Source organism: Ricinus communis, chromosome 8, assembly GCF_019578655.1.
Source record: "Ricinus communis isolate WT05 ecotype wild-type chromosome 8, ASM1957865v1, whole genome shotgun sequence".
NCBI classification, from domain to species: domain Eukaryota; kingdom Viridiplantae; phylum Streptophyta; class Magnoliopsida; order Malpighiales; family Euphorbiaceae; genus Ricinus; species Ricinus communis.
Window position 1 is genome coordinate 13922316 of NC_063263.1, and position 18476 is coordinate 13940791.

Below are 18476 nucleotides of genomic sequence, written 5' to 3' on the forward strand. Positions count from 1 at the left end.
AATTGTATCTTATTAATAATTATATCACACAAAAATTAATCTAACTAATATTAACTGAAAATCAAGCAAAATTAATTGATACAAATAGTAAAATCGTAAAATTACTTATTATTTCAGCTATAAGTCATTTATTTATTGATTTCATACAAAGACATGATAAAAAAACTTTATTTTCTTGTTAAAAAGAAAAAAGTTTGGTCGCAGTAGTCAAAGTTTACAGGTCACCCGCCCAATCCTGAGCTCATCGCAACTTGCTTGTACTGTATTGTAGCTACAAATAGTAGAGAAGCAGAGATTGCTTTCCTCGCCCTTTCTGCAGCTGCTCAATCGGCCGTCAACCGCCTCTCCTCATATACAATCAATATTCTCATTTTGCGATGGAGAACGGAAATTCCAGAGAGGTTGTTGTTTCAGCTCTCCAATTCGCTTGCACCGATGATCTCTCCACCAATCTCGCCACCGCCGAAAGGTAGAGCCTTTTTCTCACAACATGTTCATCACTGCGTTGCTTCTCCTTTTTTTTTTCTAAGTGCTGTTCTAAGATTTTAATCATTTCTCAATTTATTTGCTTGTACAAATATATTATGGTGAAAACGTCAAACAAATTGCCTTTGCTATTACATTTGGGACAACCCATAATCAAATTCGGAGTCCTGTTTTTCTTCTGGTCATTTTTCTGTGATGCTTTGATATCTCCATCTACTTAGCTTTCTTTCATTGCCTCAAGTCTTTACTTTGTGTTTTAGCTCTTCAAGTTGGAAAATTAGCTGCATACCATCTCTGCTATTGCATCTACTTTGTGATTCAGTGATATTTTCGCTACTTCTCAGGCCTAGTAGTTTCAGACCATTTTAGATTCATTGCAAATAACCTCTTCTCTAGGAGTACGCATTTCATTGGTGGTAATATTGAATTCTGTATTCCTCTGCAGGCTGGTTAGAGCTGCTCATGCGCAAGGTGCGAATATCATTCTCATTCAGGTATGTGCATGGGCAAGTTCCAATATAAGCCTCTTATAGGACATCTTATTTTGGTTTTCATGTTCGTATATCCTTAAAGCTACACTATGATTTCATTATCTTTGTTTATCCGAAATTTTAAAAGGTTAACGATCATGTTATCTTTCTCTCCAGACTACATCATTCTTCTAGCAAATTCTAGATTTCATGCATTGGAAAAAATAAAAAAGTTATACTTGTTTTCATTAGTTTGGAGTCAATATATAAGAAAATTGAATCACTTCAATTCAGCCATTGTAAAATAAAGAGGTGTAGTACATTGCATCACATTTGTGTATTCGTCTTGCTATATTTGCAACAGTTTTGCCATTGGTTACCAGATATTTTACATAATTCACGTGGACCTTCCCTTTTGTCCTCCTCAAACTAAGTTCTTTTTGTGTGGGAACGTTAATTTATTATTATGATGAGGCAGATGTTACGAGTTGATTAAATGTGTTAAATAAAATCATACCACCAACTAATTTCTCTAGAGAACATTGGTTTTAATAAAATCTTATTCTAACAGTTATAAGTTTACTGAAAAAAATAAAGGGCTTCAAACAACCAAATGCAAAGACCTATGTGAATCAGAATTTAAATATTACAGTGATACTGATGATATTGATGGTGAAAGGCATGTAAATTATTTTATATTTATCCACAGCTGTTGACTGCTTCTGTAGATAAGAAGAGGTTTAGTCAAATTCTCATTTAGTAGTAAAAACTGTTACAGGACTAAAATATAAGGGCAAGATTGATTCCAAACTTCTGGCAAACTAGCTCTGGAAAATGCATTCATTAGTCCTTTGAGGTATCCAACCTTTTGATCTTCATTTTCAGGAACTATTTGAAGGATATTACTTCTGTCAAGCACAGAGAGAGGATTTTTTTCAGCGAGCTAAGCCTTATAAGGGCCACCCTACAATTTCGAGGTAAAAGCTACAGAGCATCATTATCCTTTGGTAGAGGTAGCAATCTTTGGCCCTATAATCGAAAACCCACCTTTACCTACTCTATTGTCAAACTTGACTATATCAACAAAATGATCTAAAAGAATTTGGAGTTGTTTGGGTGAGTTGTGACATTAACTAAAATGACCCTAAAAAATTAATTTTAAACTGACAAAACCGAAGAGAAGGTAAAATGACCAAAATAATTGCTAAAATAACTTGAGAAAGCTGAATAATTTTAGGCGGCGAATCACCAAAGGTCATGTTAGGTGACCCTGAACAGTCCCAAAACTTACTGTCTCTCTTTCGACAAGAACTTGTATAACAGTTTCAGTAGCTGCATTTCCTCTCAGTTTATTTGCAACAAAGGAATTTACTGTTCTTGGATCGATCCATTTAGGGTTGGACTTAAACTGGAGATGGATTGAACCTGTACCCGTCCAATCCAATTGCCCCCTCTAGCTGCTGGGTTTCCGGCAAGCTTTATTAAGTAATGTGATGGCTGTTACTCCAACTGAAGACACTAAAAGTGAATCATTCATTTCTAATACGTTTAACTCATTTTGTATCCTAAATGTGCACCATGCAGGATGCAAAAACTGGCGAAAGAACTGGATGTGGTTATACCAGTCAGCTTCTTTGAAGAGGCAAATAATGCCCATTACAATTCAATAGCCATAATTGATACTGATGGGACTGACCTTGGACTCTATAGAAAGTCTCACATTCCGGATGGTCCAGGTATGTGTTAAGCAGAACATTCCACAACTTGAACAGTTGCGGTTTCTTTACAGCATTTTCCTTTTCCATCAGGTTACCAGGAAAAGTTCTACTTTAATCCCGGTGACACTGGCTTCAAGGTTGGTTCTTATACATCTCTATCTAAATTCAAAACTTTCTGAAACTATGATATTTTATGTTAATTATATTGATTAGTTTCTTATTGATGTCATATAGGTTTTCCAAACTAAATTTGCTAAAATTGGAGTTGGTAAGAAGCCTACTCCCATTCTTCCCCTCCCTCCCCCTTCCTTAAATATGCTAGTCCTCGACCATGCTACAGCTACATAAAACTACGTATTAATTTACTATATACAGAAGGTGGTGCTATTTTCATTTTTTACATAAAGAAAGGTAGTCTTGATTGTGCTAGTAACCAAGGCAGCAATTCATTTCCTTTTTCTGATTCATTGTCAGCAATATGTTGGGACCAGTGGTTCCCGGAGGCAGCCCGAGCTATGGTTCTGCAAGGTGCAGAAATATTATTGTACCCAACAGCTATTGGTTCTGAACCTCAAGATATGGGGCTTGATTCCCATGATCACTGGAAGCGAGTGATGCAGGGCCATGCTGGGGCTAATCTGGTAAGCAAGCTGCAGAATACTGGTAGACTGGTGATTCTGTTTTAGTATAGCACTGACTACTTGTTCCTGTTTAGTGTTTCTATCCTGCTTGTTATTTTTGCTTGCCTTCTATAAGTTCATGTTTCATGTTAAATAATGTCTAGTCCCATTAGCACCTGTCCTGTTAAAATTATTAGGATAATTATGTATTCAAAATCCTCTATTTGTTGCTTTTGTGTCTCGAAGCAAAGTTTGTTGTCTAGTGCATCTTTACCCTTCCATTTTCCGTTTCTACCACAATTTATAATTTCTCAAAGTTGTCCTTGCTTCCAGCCCTTGAAATGAAGCACATATATTGCACAAAAGACAAAAAAAAAAAACCCTGAAATGCTTAAAAAATAAATGATGTTATCATGATCTAAGTTGGCTTTTAAAAGAGGCAACTGTCCATAATGTGGATGAAGTGCATTTCTGGTTGTAATCTAGGCCTGGGATTGATTATGAACATCTTCTGTTTGCAATATTTTCTCAGTGGGATCTTTCATATACTTCCATGGGAAGGGAATTGATGTATGCTTTTACAAATTCAGGTACCTCTAGTAGCATCAAACCGCATTGGAACAGAAATAATCCAAACAGAGCATGGAGATAGCAAGATCACATTTTATGGAAACTCATTTATAGCAGGTATCCTCTCTTTTTTTTCCTTCTCAAAATAAATTTCTGGCATTTCTTTATGTAAATGGAGATATAAATGTAGTGAACATATTGAACGCAACTAATTTTTTGTTGTATAGGACCAACTGGGGAAATAGTTGCAGCTGCTGATGACAAAAAGGAAGCTGTTCTTCTTGCTAAATTTGATCTAGATAAAATCAAAACCAAGCGACATAGCTGGGGGGTATTCCGTGATCGACGTCCTGATCTTTACAGGGTTCTTTTGACATTAGATGGCCATATTCCATCTCAGTGATCTTGTGCTGCTTATTCCAATTGTACTTTGTTGTAGAGGTAACTTGTGAACTTTCTAAAACATATTCCTAAACAATAAATTATATCTGTAGAATGATGGAAAGAAAAGATCATAAGTGTTTGAAGGAAGATCAATGAGAATTTTAACCTGAGGCCTGTTTTATGGTCTATAAATCACTGTGCCTTTATCTCTTTCCTTTTCTCCATTTACTTCTTGTTTGTTCCTTTCTTTTGGCCTTCTTGATTTAAAAAGTAGCTACATTACTGTCACATGTAGCGGCTATGTGGTCCACCGCTATCCATTAGAGGATTTTCACTTGCACAATTGTATATGTCAATACATAAATGCAAAGTGATAATGTGTGGTCCCAAAAGTTCCCATTCCTTACTCTTTGTCCGCTTGATCCAGTTGATTTCGTTAGATTGGAATCCTGAGTTCTGCTTTCAAGCGTTCATTTAAGACACAGGGCGTTTGTATTGATTTGCTGTGTGGCCTTCAACTTTCTATCTTTCTTTTTCTCTGGTCGTATGGGTTGGGGTGCATGCATAATCTTAGGGTTTGTGTCAACTGTGTTAGCAATGATTCTGTTCAGTTTTCCTGTTTTCTATGGTCATGCAAGGTACATACAGTACAACACGAATAGCTATGAGCCAATAGTTTGAAAATATATTTCAGGACTAAAACGATTGCATACATAATTGTAGATAGGGACTGGTATGTACCTGCTTGGCGATATTGTAATTGTAGATAGTGCACCGGACGTAAATCCCACCTACTTGGCAATAATGCTCAAGTAATTGGCAGAGCTGTTTTGAAGTGTCAGAACCGTTGATTTAGATTTGCTTTATTTATGACATGTATGTCTCAGAACCATCCATATATTATTGGACAAGACAGAAACAAATATTTTAGCTGCTTTTAGATTTAGGATCTATGCCTTGCCATGTGTTCAGAGGTCTGTTTATCGTCCATTAAATATCTTCAGTCTAATAGATTTCTAGAAAACTTGTTTTAAGAGATTGCTCCCAGAATCTATCTTTGGAATGGTATTAATTGTTGTTGGGGCATAACTAAATAGGATGTAAGATGGCCCTTTCTGACGTGCTTTCTTTTCTCTTTTGGTTAGGGCAATCATTTCAGAACTTTAATCAACCCTTTATACACCTGATATATACATTAACTCAAGATTTGTCTTCATTCATAAAAGGGAGATCCGGGAGTTTGATCGACTTCCTATATACTGTTTACAATTTAATCACTCAAGTATTGGTTTATTCAGGAATAAAGTGATCGTGCATGTTATTTACACTTGCATGCTCGCCCGCGCACGCGCACACAAAGGGAAAAAGGAAAGAAACATAACTGGTGCTAGCTATCTCAGGTCTTCATTTATTTCTTATTTTCAGCCACCAGCAGAAGGTGGCTGAATTGAATGCTTTCTTCTACTTCCATCATGTGTTCAGCGCATTATGATGTCATAGTTAATTAGGAGCTATGGGATGCTTCTACTGCTGCTGGCTTATTGGCCTTTGTGAACTGCAGGTTTCTTTAAAAATGAAAACTTAACCAGTGGTCTCTTTGAGTTATTGGAATTTTAAATTTTGGGTCGGACAGTTCATGAAGTTAATTCCCTTCTTAAAGTGTGTTTGATGTATGAAGATGCTGATGCCCATTAACCTAGCTTTAGCAAAATTCATCGTGTAATCATTGTTCTTTTTCCTTTTTTGAGTGGTACGGTATAGATCCATGTCACTCTGCTAAACAGCAATAGGAATTTTACTACAGTGATAGAAACAAATCATTGTAAGCGACTTCAAGGAAAAGAGGAAGGGAAGGGGAATGCAGGAGAGGAAGTTACGCTTGGACACTTGTACTATTTTCTTCTTTTTCCTCCACATATTTGCAAATGGAGAAGAGAAACAGTTGCAGGAATGGAGAAGAAAAACAGTTGAAGGAGAAACAGTGAAGCAAAAGTTAAAAGTTAATCCTACCAGAGAGCATTGTGTTGCTCTTGAACTTCTTTGTTGCCTATTTCTTCATTTTCTTCCTGCTCGTCATCTTCTGTGAAGTTCTCTTCTTCTCCCTCCTCTTCTTCATGAATACCATCGTTTGGCTGAACGAAGTGCAGCTTTAATCGCCCATCTTCTCTGTGTGCATGCAAGAACTCTTGGCTGGGGATCCTTACTTGCTTAAGGACGAACCTCCCATCATGCCGATAAGATTTGAAGGAAACCCATGGTTTTCCGCTCTTCCCTATACACGAAATCGGTGGAGGGAATGCACCTATCCTTAACCTGGACCGCCTGATTTCTCCGGCTTGACTCTCCAGTACCGAATGCCTTGTGATTCCTGCTTTTTCTTCTTGGTGTTGCCTGTTTTCATTCATATCATTCTTCAAGTCCTCGACGTCATCAAAGCTTTCAAAACCGAGTCCCTCAGTGCACAGTTGCAAGCTCTCATAGTTCCTTGGCGAAAAGCTGTCACCATTCCTGTGACAACCTGCGTATTGATAATTCTTTGGTGTGCTTAATAACGAGTCCAGTGATGTACTCTTCTTGGTGTGGCATCCACTGTCAAAACTATCATTCCTGTTGAGGTTTGAAGTTTCTGCTTCCGGGATTAAACCAATAAAAGATGAAGATGGGGAAGAAGAATAGAAGGATGGTATAGGAAAAGAAGGTGAAGATGATGACGACTCGGAATTTTCTTTGAAATGAAGCTCCCCAAATATTTCAGTGAATGAAGATTGCTCAATGGGTTTTATGGTCTTGATCGGGTTCCATGAAGAGAGGGATTCAAGAAGTGTAGGAGTTTCAGGCAATGGTTTTTCAAAGATATGTTGAAGGCTTCCACAGGCAGCCATAGGTGAGCTGTATAGGTTGCTTTTAGAGAAAAGAAAGAAGTAAAGAAATAAAGAAGATAGAGAGATTTTGTTGATAGATTGAGAGAAAGAAGCACGAGATTGGCATGGATTGAAAAAATCAATAGATGATGCTATTAATTAGGGAAGCTAGTTAGATGGATGGATTTATCCCTTTTTTTTCCTGCTTTTCTGTAAGTTTTTTTCCTAATATTTTTTCCCTATCCTGATGATTGGTTATGGATACCTTTCCACTTGGAGGGGAATAAGGATGGGTGGTTTTGGAGATGGGTCTGAGTTTTGGTGGTCATCAATTTATGGGAAAATAATATGGAGAATTTTCCTACAAGTTTAATAATACAAAATATGGATGGTTTTCTTCCCACTCCAAAATCAACCCATTTGTTTGAAATTATGATGAGTTTGCGTGTATTTCTTGGACAAAAGTATTTTGGATATAAAATAAAAATTTTAATCAAAATAGTTTTAAATTCATCACTCCAGAATGTAACATGAATCTTTCTTTCGATTTTAATAATTTTTTATATTTATATTTCGACGTACAAATATTTTTCATCCCAGATATTTGGATTTATCAACATATAAAACCGGCTTACTCTGACAGTAGATACAAATATCTGATGAATAAATTATTTAGTTCCAGAAGCTGCATCCAACATTGTTGTAGCGGTGGCAAAGGAAATAACTGAAATAGAACTTTCGGGTGTATAAAATTCAACTCAGATTAACTTTATGGCATATGAATGGTAGTGCTGTTATTACCATAACCAACTTAGATTATAAATTGATGACTTGGTAGGTCTGGAGAGGGAGAGGGACCACAACCTTTTCTTTCTTTTGTTTGATGAAGTGATTTCCTTTTTCAGGGAAATCCTGTGAAAGAGCATGTTATCTGGTACTGATATTGCTATTCTGCTGTCCTGTCCAGAGTATGCTGTATCCTGATGTGAAATAGGGCTTACACCTGCTGCACATCTTTACATCCTGTCAGAACTTTTTCTTTTCTTTTTTTCTTTTTTTAACTTCAATATTTACCAAGCTTCTGCATTGTGCAACGCGGAATTCCAGCAATAGAAATTCGCAATTTTTGTAACTTTTGATTTAGAATCTTATTGGCATGGGATGAGAGATTAATGTAAAGACACAGATTTATGAGTCAATTGTCCTTACACAGCTCATCTGGTGGACCAAAACGAAAAGATTTTTATTGCAATAATATGCTGATTGATTGGAATAAAACTTGTGATTATATTCTAATCTTGGACAAGACGTGATCAGAAATGGTGATGCAAGTTAAGGACTAAGAAAGGCAGGAACTGCCTTGTTAATATCACGAAGTTTATATCAATCTCCAATCTTTTCCGTAAGAACATGTCACATTGTCCTTCACAGGAATATTGAGGTACTAACCTCTGCGTCCTGGCATCTCTAAATCAATCAATCGATGTTAACCTTACCATGTAATGTTTAGATGGTAGAATTTTGTCAGAATTTTGCATCAGATTGTGGAATGAGCCACAGTCAAGACCTTCTGATACTTTCCTGTAATTTCTATTGCAGGCAGAGCAGTGCTTGGAATATTCTGATTGATCCTTTGTACATGTCCATTCTTTTTCTAAGAAAATGACGGGCTGCTGTCCCCCATTTTCTAAGTAACTTATCTTAGATAGGAAAAGATGCCAGACGAATGAAAGTAGCTCCTGTTGTTCTAACCATAGAAAGCCATAGTCGTGTGACTCTCTTTTGCCACAATATTTTACTGGCTTTTGCTAGCACTACCACAAATAAAATCTCCATATTCTGGTCCCAGTGCAGCAGATCAAAATTGACCACCACAACTACTACCCAAAAACAAACAAAAGATTAAAATGTAAAATTTCCCAACAATCAATGCATATAAATGTTATGGTAAAATATTAGCAGAAACAAGAGTAGGATTAAGGGTCATTTCTCATCTGGAAAAAGAAAATATTTACCAAAAAGGAAGCCCACCAACCATCTCTAAATGATAGATGGTAAATGCTAATAAGTAAATAACATAAGAAGGTACAATGCTAAAGAACAATTGATTTCATTGTTAATGGAACTAGCTGTAATTTTTTTAAGTATAAGATGTTAGTTTCACAGCATAGTGTCATCCACAAAATCAGAAAACCAGTCAGCACATAGCAAGCACACATTCTCTCACAACGTTGAAATCAAACAAATAGTGCCACCTATTTACGGAAGCAATTAGGGCCCAACTGTCGATCTGTCTTTCATCGCCAAGCTTCAATAAGTTCTGTCCTTGAACCTATACAGCTCAAGTTGCTAAGTCCCCGAGTCTTCTCAACAGATGCTGCTAGACGAAGTATGGATTGCTGCCTATTTATCTTACTGAGATTTGAACTGCTTGATTGACCAACACTGCTTTTTCCTGGACTTGTATGAACACTAGCCTTTAGATCATTGACAATGACAGCATATGTTTCATTGGTAGATGTATCGACCTCAGCAGCAGCCTCACAAGATTGAAGCTCTTTGGCAATTAACTTTTCAGCAGAGATTGAGGAACTGTGATATTCTCCATTAGTTATGACATTGCTTTGACTAGAGTAGGAAGATTCTATAACAGGTTCTTCAGCAACGAAAACTTCATCTGTCTTTTCATTGTCATATTTAGCGTCTTCCACACAAGACAGTAAAGGACTCTGGTGGTCATTCTCATCAAATGGCTCAAGATGTGAAGTAGGAGTTGGCTCTAATACAGAATCTTCTCTCTCTCGCAGTGTCCTTAAGATAAGTGTCTTAAGAAAGTTCATCACCTGAACTGCATACATCAGTGCAGTCAAAGGATCTGCCATCTGCAAGAATATCAGGACTATTCTGTCAGCCAAAGATAACTCTCCAGTTCCAATGCAATAAAAACCATTTCTTCTCACTTAACTAGATTATCAATAATAGTTTGGGCAATATTTCATTTCTTTAATTCAACTGTTTCCATGCCTTTAGAATTTAAACATACTTACCTGAGTCATGTTTGGTGCAAAAACCATGGCTATGTTGCGTGCATTCATCTTGTTTACATGTTCATGTTTTACAACATCAGCCATCAGGTTGATGGCCCAATCTAGTAAAGCAGCTTCTGTATATGGTAGATGCCTTGCAAGCTGAGCACAATCTTCCTCTGTTTGGCACTGCATTACTTTCTCAGGTGATAGAGAATCCAGGACCCCAGTTGGGAGCTCTCTAAACCAAGCCTAGATGAAATCACACTTGAAGTTAATAAATAAATCTTATATGCAAAAAAAATGGTAAAAGGAATCCATGTTGGCAATGAAAGGAGCACCCACTGTTTGCTGGCACCCATGACACCAAAAAATAACATGACAAATGAATTTGGAAAAATACAGGATAATATTAGTATTAGAGCTATGCACCCATCTCCAGTTTTCACTTCATTCATAGTGCATCCTTTATTCCAAAATAAACAACTTTAGCCCAAGCTTCCATGATTATTGCTATCCTTGTGGAAAAAATAAAAGCCATGGTGATGTTGGTGTTATGGAGGTTGACTGCAGTAGCGATGGTGACAATCAATCTCTAATGCAAAGCTTAATAACAAAGTAAAACAGAACTAATCTCATTGAAATGGTTTCTGCAAGGAAAAAAAAATGTAAACAAGTTTGCTTTTTAACTATACAGGGTATTGGAATATAAGTTTGACCCAGCACTTAAACTTCTTGTGTAACAGGAACATAGACAAGCAAGGTTAACATATACCGAGCTTAAATCTTCTTCATAATCTAAAGCAAACATTTATTTTATGGTACCACGTGCTATAATGCATGACATCATTCAACCTACTTGATACCACATCATTAGTTATTCCTAATAATGTCAACCAAGTTTACATGTTTTCCCCGTGGAGATGGAACTTAGAAGTCGTTAGCAATCAGCAACATTAGAGATTTAACAGAACTTTAAAGTTCACGACAATAATTAGGTTCATTTATTAACATCATTGTTAAAGATATGCATTTGATTTTTCCAATTCCAGTCACCAACACCAACACCTCCTCAACAAACAAAAGCACATAATCCTTCATTGATTCATTAACCATTCCGATCATACGGCATCCATTTCCTTACCACATAGCTAATCTTTGAACAGCTATGGGCAGTCTCCTAGCAGAAACCACTTTCATTCATTTTGGATGAATACTTACCTAGATGTAGTGATTAAACATGTCACAAGCAGAAAGCATTAACAGAAAAAAGAAAGGACAGTTATTGACTGCTGCCATACCTTGATAAGTCCTGCCAAACAATGTATATCAATGCCATCTGGTATCACTCCTCTATTCAATTGATCCCTCACATACTCCTCCTGACTATTTTCTGCATTAATTCTGAAAATCCCTTCAGCCTGAATGCAGCAATTATCAAACAAATTACAGCCAAGTGACCAACCCAACTTGATAGGAAACAAAATCCAACAAAATAATAAATACATAATCTTTTAAAAAAGCTTTTCCTTTCTTTTCTCATGTTACTATGCTTTATGGCCAGCCTATTGATGCTAACAGAGAAATAACAAAATATTTACCTGCAAGCCTCCTTGTGAATACAAGTGTCTTTGCATTAGCAAGAGTATTGTTGGCACACTGTTCCCTCTGGAATCATATGACAACTGCATGGATTCTGTCGAAACTCCAAACACAGTTGCACTACAATTATGAAAAAGTTTGTGTCAAGTGGCAAAGTGGCAAGCAGGAAGGTAAACTTACCTAAATGGTATGGTAATAATTAACAAGTAGTGATTGTCATAATGTGCGGTGCTGTAAAAAAATATATATGTACAAACAGAACTTCCTAGAAGCATCTAAACCTGAAAGGAGGAAAAGGCATAAACCCGCACTATCAATCATAACAAAATCCACAAAGAACCTCAACAACAAATCTACCAAAACTCTTCCATAGAAGACTCCACTAGGATTTATCTCAGCATTTGAAATTAATTGGAATCTGAAGTCTCAAACTTTCATGTATTAAGGTGAAATTGACACATGAATGTTCTTTGATTTGGCTAACATAACATCAAGTGTATTATTTTGTCTTTTAGCAGCAATTTTGTCTCCTAATGGTATAAAAAGTTCAATTTTAGTTCGAAAAAGCTAACATATTTCAAGTTATGTATGTATTGGTGGGAGTACCAACTGAGCTATGTGCCACTTACATTAGAATTAGAAATTAATTCCAAAGACTCATAAAACACAGATATAGAACAGGTTCGAATTTCCTTACAGGTTGTATTAAACATACCCATGAACTTTCAAAACCTTCTCTTTCCTCATAAATTGCCTAACCAATTTATTATTGATGATGCATTTTAACAACAAACTAGCACAGTTTTTAGTATATGATGGAGGCATGATAAGCTAAAATCGGTACTAGATCCATTCACATTATGTGCTCATTAAGTCCCTATTATCATTACTATTATTAGAAATCCTATAAGCTTTTATCTCTTGGGACCTGACATGCGTCCACAATTTCAGTAACAGTATCAAATGTGAGATTATAACACCTAATGATCCTTCAACTCTTCCATCCACCAGTTTGACATTCTTTTAGCAGAACTTCCTAGAAGCATCAACACCGAAGGAGAAAAAAACATAGAAACACACTATAGATTGCTACAAAATCCATAATCTTAAGGACTAAACATATCAATAGAACCTCAAGAACATATGTACTACTCGGATACAACAATTATACATTTCAAGTACGGCAAACTAGACAGCACAACACATCATAAAAGAAGGGGAAAATCACAGTGCTGATACAAACAACCTACGGTTCTAGAATTAGATAGCATATCCCACACCATATCAGAAAGAGCGCGCAAAAATGAAGAATTTAGTGCAGAAAAATCACAATTTCAAGAATCAAATTGCATAATCTAAACGAAACCATCAAAAGTAGCAAAATTCAACTGAAATAAATTGTTTCAAGAATTGCATTTGCATGAACCAAAGTGATCATGACCCAATAATTATATGAATGCCAAGGCAAGTAAATGGAAATCACAATGTACCTAGCACTAGGAGCTCTCCTAGGCACTTCAGGCTCAAACTCCACAGGCAAACCCAAGAAGCCATTAAATCTATCAAAAGTAACATGAGCAACGTGGCGCACATTGGATGGCCAACCGATCTCCATAGCGCAAAGCTCCCTTCTATCACTCTTACAAGCAGCCAAAGATTTCCTAAAAATAGTAACAAGAAGTGCCAATAAAGAAAGCTGTTCCCTTTGATTCTTTTCACTTTCTTTCACAAAATCCTCGTCAGGGTCACACTCACTCACCATAAAACCACCATCCTCCTCCTGACCACCAGCGCCAACGTAACTACTTTGTCTAAAAGAAGAAGGGGGTGCACAGGATAAGGAAGAATTAGAAGAAGATTGAGTAGTGCTTGGAGAAGAAGGGAAATGAGAAGGAGAATGAAGAACCTCAGTCATGGCTGGCAATGAAAAAGATTGTTTAATTGGTTTTTTTAATGGAATTATTAAAAAATAACTAAAAAAAGATTTGTTTTTTATGGATCTTTTTTGCTTCAAGAAACAAGAAAGCTAAAAAATAATGATTTTTAAGGGTCTTTTTCCTTCAAGAAAACAAAACAAGATTTGGTATTGCTGTTGTTGTTGTTGCTGAAAGGAACAGAGAGATTTTGAGAAAGGTAGAAGAGTTGGATTCAAGAAAAGTAGTGGGACGTGAGAATCATTAACTCTTTCCTCTTTTTATTGATTTTTTTAATTGCTCTATTTTCTCTCTCTTAGGATTTGGTGGGAAATAAATGGAGGGATAATGGAATACAAATCGATAAAAAGATAGAAAATTAGTTGAGAGTTAATGATAAGGGAAAAAGGTGTTTGTTAATCTTGCACTTACACTTATATTGTGTTATAAGACTCTTTCACTGTCACTGTTGCTCCATACACAAACCAGAGACAGCTCCATTGCAGTTGAAACTTGGAAGCACACTTTCCAAAGTGAAAATCAAACTTGGTAACTAGTCTTTTTACAGTGTTTGTGGAAACAATTTGGGTGACTAAATAAAATGGGCCATTAAACCGACGTTGTTAAAATACAAAAATTCAAGATCTGGAATTACTTTTTAATGATTTGAAGTGGAAGGTTTAAGCCTCAAAATTATGCAATCTCTAGCGTGCTTAGGTTATACATCATTTCATTTACCTCTGACGCGTGAGACAAAAAGATTGGATTCTTGATCTTTATGATTATATTTGCTCTTTAATTTGAGCCTAATCATAGTCCCCATTTCTTTTGCTTTATTACTATTTCTTTTACCCTTAGACTATAAGTAAAAATATTATTTTCTTTTCTTTTCTTCTTTTTCACATTCATTCAAAAAGATTTGATATTTAATTTAGTTATATACACTAATTTATAGTTCTTTAATATGATATTCAGAATATAGGCGCAAAGATGTGAATGGCATAGGAGTTTAGTGTTAGGTTGGTGAGCAAGGTGATTGTACCAAATTGTAGGCCTAACTTACCATTTCTTAGTTTTAGACTTGTAACTTATTATCTTCTGATTGTTACCGAAAAAGGGTCTGTTAGGCAGGCGAATCCACTGTAGGATACACATTTAATGTGAGAAGAGACTCTCTCTCTCTCTCCTTATCCTACTTATTTCTCTCATTCTATCAATTTAATCTTATTAATGAGATTTCTAAAAATCACGTGTTCTTTAATTTTGTCTGCACTAAACTGTGACAGTATCTTACTATTAACCAATTCAGCCCATATAAGCTCCGCCAAAAGTCTCAGACTGGAAAATTTGGTTCCCGAGCTAATTTACTCCAATTTACAGTCCTGCTGGCCAGACTAATCCAAATGTAAAACCCCTTCACTCCTTGAATTGAAAGGGACATGACCCCTAAAGCAGGACGAGCCAAAACAAATGCATCTTTTGAGAACAAAATCAGTAAGTGCATCATGTGTATATACAGAATAATAGTAACCATGCCACCCAATCCTTGGCCACATTTCATGTACTCAAAAAGATTAAACATTGTGCTTGAGAGCTCACCTCATATAACACCTCTCGTTTCAAAATGTAGAACTGGAAAAATATTAAGAGATAACGAGTTGTAATGAAACAAATGAACATTGGGTTAAGGCGTGAAAAGTCTTGCTTATTGCTAACCACTACCATAAGTCCAAGTTTGGTAGTAAAAACTAGCAGGTGTTTCTTCACACTTGAGCACATTGACCTCAGTCTTGGACCTCTTCAGTCTTCTTCCCACGAGAATTTAGATACCATCCCAAAGCACCAAAAACTGTAACTGTACCAGCTACAACCGCATAGTTCCGGTACTTGTCAGTTGATGCTCCTGATGTGGAAGAAGCTGACGCACTTGGTTTGACATCAGTTGCTGGGCCTGAGGTAGCTTTCTCCTCTGGTTTAGGTCCCTGAATAAGGCAACACATAAAAGCTTCAGGTGATTGATACAGTAATACACAATCAAACTAAACTAAACAGAGAGTTCATATCAAAATTTTCTGCTCTCTCTGTAGCAAAACAGAGAGTGGTTTTTGTAGTTCCCTTCCTTCTAATGGCAGGCCCTATAAAATGTTTAAGCAAATACCTGTATACATATACCATAGTATACAAGATTCATGGAGCTCAACTTTCAGAAGAGATATCCCATAAAAGTATTTGACACTCAAAACTTAATATCTCTAGAAGTAGGATTAAGACTCAACAGAAAGTATGCCATACCTTGCGTGCAAGCTTCTCCAATTTCTCTTGCTCAATTTTCTGCAAAGTCAAAACAATTAAAAGTCGTTACCAAAATATGAGATAATGAGGTAGAAGCTAATGTAGCCTCACAAAGTAGAGCACTGCTTGCTAATTAGCAGTACCTTTGAAAACTGAAACTCTAGGTATTAAATCAATCTAGGCAAGCTTAGAAAGAGTTGTACATGTCAGTTATTCATGATTTCAGTACATAAACCAAGTAATTGGGTGTATGCGCATATGTGGCAGATATCAAATTACAAGATACTCAAGAGAAAGCTCTGTGGAAATTTTTGTAAATGGAACTTAGGCACTCCATTACAATCACTGGGCCTACAAATAAATTAGAATGCCAAAACCACAGTTCAGTTGTTTGATTTTGTTTTTTCCCCAGCAACCAATCCTAGTGTAACAAAATATAACTAAATAAAGAAATGGCTATATATATATATATAGAAGTGTATGTCTGTGTTTGCACAGTTCTACAACGGGACTTGACCTATGCAGAAATAGGCGTTGCACGCAATAAAATCAATTTGCAACAGAAAAGAGTGAAAAATGGTGGTGTAGTTTCTATGAGCAAAACCAAGATAAATAAAGGAAAGGGAACTGTAAAGCCTAACAAGCTAGATTGCAATTATGACTTAGTTGAGCCAAATAATTTCATCACAGAAAATGAAAATGCTGCTGTCAGAATCTACTGCACGCATAAACTGTGACGCCTCTTAAGGGTCTAATGTCAACAAAGCAGCAGATTCTACAATTGCTAGGAACCACGTATCACGTGTGTGATTAACAACCTTTCTTCTGATGAACAATCTCTAATTCCAGACACTAAATGCACTATCATTTTTCGAAAGCAGCAACCTAGATTAATCCTTTTGTCAGTAATATAAAATTTATTAGTGTCTTCAACGTCATTAAGATGATATCCAAAACAATGCCAGTTAATGCATAAGATTAATGATTCAGTAATTTAAAAAGAATCTACAGCTGATAAAGCTCATCAATCTAATTACCAATGCTCTACCAGATAGAATAATGAATTATAATTCTTTTTATTCTTTTATATACCTTGATGTAGATGTTTTCAGCAGCTTTTTCCTCCTCGCTAAGTATTTTGCCACCGCTTGAGAACCTTCTAGACACAAATCTAACAGCCATCCTTGTCGCCATGATTATTAATAACACCTGAAAACAACAAAAACAGCAAGAAAGATATAAGCTGGAGCTATTTACAAATTCAAAATCAAAATTTATAAAAAAATAAATAAATAAATAAAAGACCTAAAATAATAAAAAAATAAAAGCGTGATTCATGAATTAATTACTAATTTGAAGTTTTGAGAATCGGAAAAACAGTAAATGCAAAATCCAATATCAGCGATTGAAATCGCTTACCGAGAAGTCGCAGTGAACTGATGAGAGATAGAGAGAAATGTTTTTTTTTTTTTTTTTTTATTGAAAAAAGCGAAGGGGAAGAGTGTGGTTCCTTGATGCGTAGGTGTTGGACTCTGGAGATGGGCCCTTATTTCCTTGTGCGGAGATGAAGTAAAATAAGAAAAAAAAATAAAAGGATTTTTCATGGTACCCGTTTTCTTTTAAAATTTACGCTTTCTTATTTCTTTTATTTTTTTTAATTTTTTCTTTATTTAATTTTTTTTTCTAAATTCATCAAAATAAAGATATGTATATATATATACATATATATGTATATATACTTGAAATATGTCATTTAAATATACATCATTAAAGAGATAAATTTATTATTTTTATTTTATATTTTATATTTTAATATTCGATGTTTATAAATTAAATGATATTACATATATTTATTATAACAATTAATGTATTTTGACAATAATAAAAATATATATTTTAAAAATATACTATAATATATTAAAATATTAATTAAAAATATCTAACAATAAAATAAAAATAAAATAAATAATTCAAGAGTGTTAAGAAAGATATAGCAATTTTGTGTTCAAAATAGCTTTTTATATTTTTATGACAGTAAGAAATTAAACATAGATGAATAATGAAAAAAAACAATACTAAAAAAATCTCAAGTAAAATAATAATATAGTTAAATAATATTAAAAAATACTAAAAATATATCAAATTAATATCATAATAGAGTCAAAATAATCATATAAATAGTTTTCTAGATTTTATATTGTAAAAATAAAATAAAAATGAGCCACAACACATTTCTTGTATTTAAAAGAGCACCCTTTAAAATATGTGGTGGTCTAATCTAAATATAAAAATAACGGATGTATGATAAATAAAATATATTGATTTTTAATTTTTTATTTATTTTTAAATAAATATTGTAAATTTATTAACGTTGCGTTTAATTGAAATCTATTAATTGAAATCCATTAAGTATTTTATTTTAGAAAAAAAGTAAAAAAGTACCATGTAATTTAACGCTTTTATATTTAAAGAATTGTAGTTTTTTTCGACAAATAAGCACTTTATAATTTAATTTTTTTTATATTTTTGCTACC

The 18476-nt window shown here is 35.0% G+C and overlaps 4 protein-coding genes across 4 annotated transcripts; 1 reads left to right on the forward strand and 3 right to left on the reverse strand.

The window, feature by feature from the left end:
* Positions 1-140: 140 nt before the first annotated feature.
* LOC8271935 (N-carbamoylputrescine amidase) lies at positions 141-4440 on the forward strand. The gene is made up of 9 exons (XM_015722162.3): positions 141-469; positions 932-980; positions 1842-1933; positions 2541-2692; positions 2765-2811; positions 2909-2942; positions 3149-3315; positions 3885-3981; positions 4092-4440. The coding sequence occupies exons 1-9, from the start codon at positions 378-380 to the stop codon at positions 4265-4267; spliced, it is 906 nt and encodes a 301-aa protein (XP_015577648.1). The 5' UTR covers positions 141-377; the 3' UTR covers positions 4268-4440.
* Positions 4441-5959: 1519 nt separating this feature from the next.
* On the reverse strand, positions 5960-7500 carry LOC8271934 (protein FAF-like, chloroplastic). The gene has a single exon (XM_002523776.4). It carries the CDS (start codon positions 7128-7130, stop codon positions 6255-6257), a length of 876 nt encoding a protein of 291 aa, XP_002523822.2. The 5' UTR covers positions 7131-7500; the 3' UTR covers positions 5960-6254.
* Positions 7501-9195: 1695 nt separating this feature from the next.
* On the reverse strand, positions 9196-14236 carry LOC8271933 (rho GTPase-activating protein 1). Its single transcript, XM_002523775.4, has 5 exons — positions 13228-14236; positions 11737-11857; positions 11437-11556; positions 10157-10387; positions 9196-9991 (listed from the first exon to the last, which is right to left on the reverse strand). The coding sequence occupies exons 1-5, from the start codon at positions 13650-13652 to the stop codon at positions 9407-9409; spliced, it is 1482 nt and encodes a 493-aa protein (XP_002523821.2). The 5' UTR covers positions 13653-14236; the 3' UTR covers positions 9196-9406.
* A 935-nt stretch (positions 14237-15171) lies between these two features.
* Positions 15172-17524, reverse strand: LOC8271932 (uncharacterized protein At2g27730, mitochondrial). Its single transcript, XM_002523774.3, has 4 exons — positions 17362-17524; positions 17035-17151; positions 15943-15981; positions 15172-15632 (listed from the first exon to the last, which is right to left on the reverse strand). Exons 2-4 carry the CDS (start codon positions 17134-17136, stop codon positions 15435-15437), a joined length of 339 nt encoding a protein of 112 aa, XP_002523820.1. The 5' UTR covers positions 17137-17151; positions 17362-17524; the 3' UTR covers positions 15172-15434.
* Positions 17525-18476: the final 952 nt, after the last annotated feature.

Coding starts and splice junctions, on each gene's coding strand:
- LOC8271935 (XM_015722162.3), top strand. CDS start 378: ATGGAGAACGGAAATTCCAGAGAGGTTGTTGTTTCAGCTCTCCAATTC. Junction 981..1,841: donor CGAATATCATTCTCATTCAG/GTATGTGCATGG, acceptor CTTCATTTTCAG/GAACTATTTGAAGGATATTA. Junction 2,812..2,908: donor CCGGTGACACTGGCTTCAAG/GTTGGTTCTTAT, acceptor GATGTCATATAG/GTTTTCCAAACTAAATTTGC.
- LOC8271934 (XM_002523776.4), bottom strand. CDS start 7,130: ATGGCTGCCTGTGGAAGCCTTCAACATATCTTTGAAAAACCATTGCCT.
- LOC8271933 (XM_002523775.4), bottom strand. CDS start 13,652: ATGACTGAGGTTCTTCATTCTCCTTCTCATTTCCCTTCTTCTCCAAGC. Junction 11,858..13,227: donor AGGAGAGCTCCTAGTGCTAG/GTACATTGTGAT, acceptor TCATAATTGTAG/TGCAACTGTGTTTGGAGTTT. Junction 11,557..11,736: donor ATTCACAAGGAGGCTTGCAG/GTAAATATTTTG, acceptor TGCTGCATTCAG/GCTGAAGGGATTTTCAGAAT.
- LOC8271932 (XM_002523774.3), bottom strand. CDS start 17,136: ATGGCGACAAGGATGGCTGTTAGATTTGTGTCTAGAAGGTTCTCAAGC. Junction 15,982..17,034: donor CTGAAAACATCTACATCAAG/GTATATAAAAGA, acceptor TTGACTTTGCAG/AAAATTGAGCAAGAGAAATT. Junction 15,633..15,942: donor TGGAGAAGCTTGCACGCAAG/GTATGGCATACT, acceptor TGCCTTATTCAG/GGACCTAAACCAGAGGAGAA.